Below are 5,057 nucleotides of genomic sequence, written 5' to 3'. Positions count from 1 at the left end.
CGTTATCAGCATTAGAGATAATATAATCCATAGTAGATATAGATGTACAAATTTTTCATAATCTATCCATAAGTTTCAAAATTTGAAGAATTACTAGATTAAACTAAGCTACTGATTTTATTGCTATTTCAAAACGTTTGATCTCAATTTTTTCAAGTCTAATTATAAAGCGTAACTCTGGAGCTAGAAAGCCCACATTGTATAAATTGTCACTGACGAAATAATCTGATATGTTTTGGATGGTAAATATTCACTTACCCTAATACATCCGTAATATAACTCAGGTTTTAGCTGTACTATATATGAATTTGTGGGAATTGTAAATTGGATAAAATAATAATAAAAACAAATAACTCTATTATTTCTTAATACCAAGTGAATGTTCTAAAATACCAAGTGAATGTTCTTAAAAAACTATTATTATAAAGAGAAATAGTTTTGATTAATTCTGTTGTTTCTCACCCTATCATTGTTTTGATTTTGTGCATGTGTAAATGAAAAAATAAATTAGTTTTGTAATAGTAAAAATTTAAATAATTATCAAGTTTATTATTTTTTTGAATAATAAAAATGAGTAGAAGTTGAAGTAAAATTTCAATATTTTTCATTAATATTGAAAGTTAATATTAACTTGAGTTAGTTATTAATATTTTTACTAAACAGGTCAAGTAATATAATGAGTTATAAAAGTTTAGAAAATTTATTATTCAAATGAAAATCAAATCTACATCAAGTTAACATGTTGAGTAAAAATTCAGAATTATATACTGATCTAATAAATATTCAACAGGATATTACTCTTCAACACCTAGAACTTATTCATACTACTTGTTGAATAATGTAGCCAACAGAATCAAATGCAACTGAAATATTACTTTATGAAGCATGGATTAACGTAATTTCCGTGTTTCAATTCTTCAAATAATGCTATAGTTTGCTGATAAGAAATAGAAAGCAAAAAAAGAAACGTCTAATAACACTTGCTAATCGAAGAACAATCAATCCCACTAGGTTTAAAAACTGAGCGTGGGTAATACCAGATCTATTAAATTAAATCATTCATCAATATTTTGAAAAAGTCATTACTTAGAGGTTGAGGTTTGTCATTGGGAAATATATCCATCCAGTTTCTTTCTACATTTTTAATTCTCTCATTTCCATCCTGCAATCATTTTTCTATTAAAATTTGAAAAGGATTGTCCAATCGTACATTTCCACCGTATATTTACTAATCGATTCATCAACATGTACGCAATCAGGAAGATGTACAGTTGATTGAAACATAGTATCTGGATAATTCTTTGGAAACTATTATCTGGATAATATGTTGAACTGTAGTAAGCATTTGCTCACTTGTTTATTCGTCCGGAGAATACAACAGTCCTTCAAGCAATCCCATTCTCATCTCATAATATATTCAATACTTGCTTTTCATTTTTCAATTATTCATATCAATTTGTTTTCCACTTTTTAATTATTCATCATGTTGTTTCAGTAACAGAAATCAATAGTTAATTTACAATAGATGTTCGAATTTACTTCAAGAAAACGATGTTGTCAAGAAAACTGTGTTAAATCTAGTATAATCAAGAGTATGTTTTCGATTGTAAAAATAATTGCATCATTGTAACATTCCCAATCAACACGTGCTATTAAATGATTCACTTGTCAAGTTTCTTATTCAGTGTTTTCAGTTGAATAGAATATAGTTTTGTAACAACATTTTGAAATTTTTCATCGATATAATTTAGTATCGTTATTAGTTGAATGGACGATAAATAAAATTTCTCAACTTTTCTATCAATATTTTCCAGTAAAGTATTTCAATTGGCCAGTGAAGTTAGCTACAGAATCATATTACTCACATCTATTACAGTTCTCTTACAAGAGTAACCTCATAGCTGCTCTTATATGTTGTGTCAAATCCGTTCAAACGGTTCATTATTTTTGAACCATCATCAGTTTCTATTCAGGAAAACTCACCATGTCTCACTAAGAACGTAAGCTACTCTATGGGGAATTTCAGTGAAATTTCACTTCAGTAATATATTTGTTTCATAATTGTCCTCATCAACTTTTAGTCAGGAAAACTCAGCATCTTGTCTCATCAAGACAATACAGGATATTTCTTTTCAGTGAATTTTCAAAGTTGTAACGCTTTTTATGTTGCTGACTGCAGTGGCTGCTATCTCTACACAGAATTACCTCTTAATTGCCGAATTCATTTTCAGCCTTTGCAGGTCTCCCTGTGTTCTGTTGATGAGTCCGCCTATTACGGCCAGTTTTCGAGGGGTCATTCTGGTGGGATCGGAGCGAAATCCTCTTGATATTCGGCCGCCTCTCGATCGGCCAATGCTCCGAATCGAGCTAGTGAATCGGCCTCGAAAAGAGGAGCTAACCGTCTTCCTGAACGGATAGCTGTCACTTCTCGGACGACTGCTCAAGCTACCAGCTCCACGCTTATCCCCTCCAAAGCTTCCTCCTCTGTATCCGCGATACTCGCTCCGTCCCCGATAACTATCTTCTTGAGAACGACGCATTGACGAGGCCTGAATCAGATAGCAATTTCATCAACACTCAACTCACCAATCCAATCAGCCAATTTTCCATCCGACTTCAACATAATGCACACATTCATAAAAATCTCAATAATATTCACCGTGGTGCACATCATCAGGACTTATAATCCCAAATAGAAAGCATCAATCCACATGAATATATAAAGGTAGATGAGAAAAGTTTGATAAAATAAGCATATTTTAGAAGTAGCCAATCTCACACAGGTTGCATTGGATGCGAGAATAGTATTTCAGAAGTGGTAAAAATATGACTTATATTTTAATTTATATATTGTTATTTTCATCTCTACTTTTTATTGTAGGTACTTGTGTCCATACAACCTATTTGAGGTTGAGTGTGAGTGTGGGCTGCATCTTCTAGGTAAAAAATAAGGAAATTATTCGCCCTCTTAGGTAAAAAATTAAAAAAGTTTCCTCAACTTTTTGAATGAGATTTTGTAGTAATTCAAATTTTATTTGTAATTCAATCTGTATAGATCATGAGAGCGATCAAACACAAACTGACTATCATTTCTGTCTCAAATTGCTATTCTTCTAACATTTAGGATCATTCATCATGCAGTATAGAGCATGTATAGGTATAAATAATATCAGACTTAGTCCTTGCAAGTTATTTTCTTGTATATGAGTGTAACTTGTATAATTTCAGAAATGTCCAAGAGTACTCTACAATAAGAATGGGTTACCAAGTGTATAACAGGCCCTGATATTGGAACAATGATTTGTTCAGTATGTAATATTATTATAGTAATACAATTTATATAATAGCCTATATAATCATCAGAATTCTGAATTGAGACCGGCCATCGAACAGAACAAGTTGACTAATGTTTATTGTCTAGTATTCTTCAAAAATCCTTGCGAAAATTCAATTGAAACTCATTCTGAAGAATACTGAATTTTACATAAATTGAATGATGCGAATCAAAAGTATTTGATAGTTTGATGAACGTTATACTACATTATTAATTTACTGAAACAAACGTAGAAACCTAGTAATGACAATAAGGTGAATTGATGATGTCAATAGTATCTTCATTACAATCTTGTTTTTGAGGCATGTGAACCAAGGGACTCGGAGCATATGAGACGATATAGAGTTTGTTTAAAGTTTGGGCGAAATCAACCCTAGAAGTTGAGCTAATTCTAGTATATAATGTTTTGAAAGTGCCGATTCAAAAATGCATTGGAAATTGCGATATCTTACTTGGAGCTGTGGTTTTATGGGCTTGACAGGTATACGAGACGTTTCTGAGGACAATTTTCGTTTATTATTTACCGCCTAAAAGGACAAAAAGAGTTCATTAGTTCGGAATTGGGCAAATTCTTGTAAATTATTATTAAGTTATAAATTAATTATTGAAGAAAGTGCTTATACAAAAGTGTTGAATATCAATATCAGTTTTGACAAGATTCATAGTTGAGTTACTCACACCGCCACCAAACCGATGATAGCCGGAGTCATCCATACGACTGCTGGAGCCAAATCGGTCATTTCCTCTAGATGAGCCTGAATAACACAACAAAATTATTTGAATTGAAACATTTATTACTTGAATTTAATCTACTATTCCAGTAATTGAAAGGGAACAATTTGAAATAACAGAGTGATAATATTAATTTATTTTTACTACAACGTAATAGTTCACAGGATATAATTATCTGCCGATAACAAGATGCATGGTTGGTCATTAGATGAGATTTTGATCAGTTGCAACGTAATTAATAGAACGTCATAGGTCTAACTCATCACATCAACATAATATTTACCATCCAATAATATTATTACATCATTCATAAGAGTACAACATATTATGGTGGCTTGTTAGACTTCAAGTTAATACTAACATCAACAAGGTGGTGTTTTTTTGCGGGTGATGCCCACATGAGCATTATTTCAGCTTGTTCTTGGGTAATGGAAAGTGCGTGAGTGATTTATGAGATGATCAAACGTCCATGCCTACCGGCGGGATTCGAACCCACGATCAGTTAGCGCTTGCAGCTACCAGCTGAAGAGTTAAAGGCTTTATGACACTCATGCTGGCCCGCAAAATGTTCAACACTTTCAAGTTACCAGAAATAAAATGTAGTTATAAGAGTTATAATCTGACATTATTTTAACGATATGAAGATGAGGTGCATTAGATTGATGATTCTACAATATTCATTCATTCATTTGACAGTAAATAATGACAGTGATGGATTAATGAATTTAATAACAGAGATGTGGGTTGAACCAACAGGAATTCGCCCAAAATTGTTATTGTCATGAATATAACAGTTTGAAACGCTATTAATATATTGGAAAAAAATGATTCTATAAAAATTGGACTACTTAAAGACATTCCAAAAATATAAAATAAAGATTATGCAATGAGAATGACCTCCATAGTTCCATTTAGAGCCTCTATCACTCCGAGATGAGAAACCATTTTCTCCTCCCCTCCCCCGCCTGATACTGCTTCCGCGGAATCCTCC

General features: G+C 32.2%; 1 protein-coding gene across 1 annotated transcript; it reads right to left on the bottom strand.

Annotated features, from left to right (window-relative positions):
• Positions 1-2,180: 2,180 nt before the first annotated feature.
• Positions 2,181-5,051, bottom strand: LOC120355635. The gene is made up of 3 exons (XM_039444241.1): positions 4,964-5,051; positions 4,013-4,089; positions 2,181-2,549 (listed from the first exon to the last, which is right to left on the bottom strand). The coding sequence occupies exons 2-3, from the start codon at positions 4,046-4,048 to the stop codon at positions 2,202-2,204; spliced, it is 384 nt and encodes a 127-aa protein (XP_039300175.1). The 5' UTR covers positions 4,049-4,089; positions 4,964-5,051; the 3' UTR covers positions 2,181-2,201.
• Positions 5,052-5,057: the final 6 nt, after the last annotated feature.

Source organism: Nilaparvata lugens, unplaced genomic scaffold, assembly GCF_014356525.2.
Source record: "Nilaparvata lugens isolate BPH unplaced genomic scaffold, ASM1435652v1 scaffold3802, whole genome shotgun sequence".
In the NCBI taxonomy this organism is placed as follows: Eukaryota; Metazoa; Arthropoda; class Insecta; order Hemiptera; family Delphacidae; genus Nilaparvata; species Nilaparvata lugens.
Note: the sequence above shows the minus strand (reverse complement) of the source record. Positions and strands in the feature narration are given on the sequence as shown.

Excerpts from the sequence above, each read along its gene's own strand:
- LOC120355635 (XM_039444241.1), bottom strand. The coding sequence starts at position 4,048 with ATGGATGACTCCGGCTATCATCGGTTTGGTGGCGGT. Across the intron at positions 2,550-4,012 it reads ATCATCGGTTTGGTGGCGGT|GCCTCGTCAATGCGTCGTTC; the intron begins GTGAGTAACTCA and ends TATCTGATTCAG.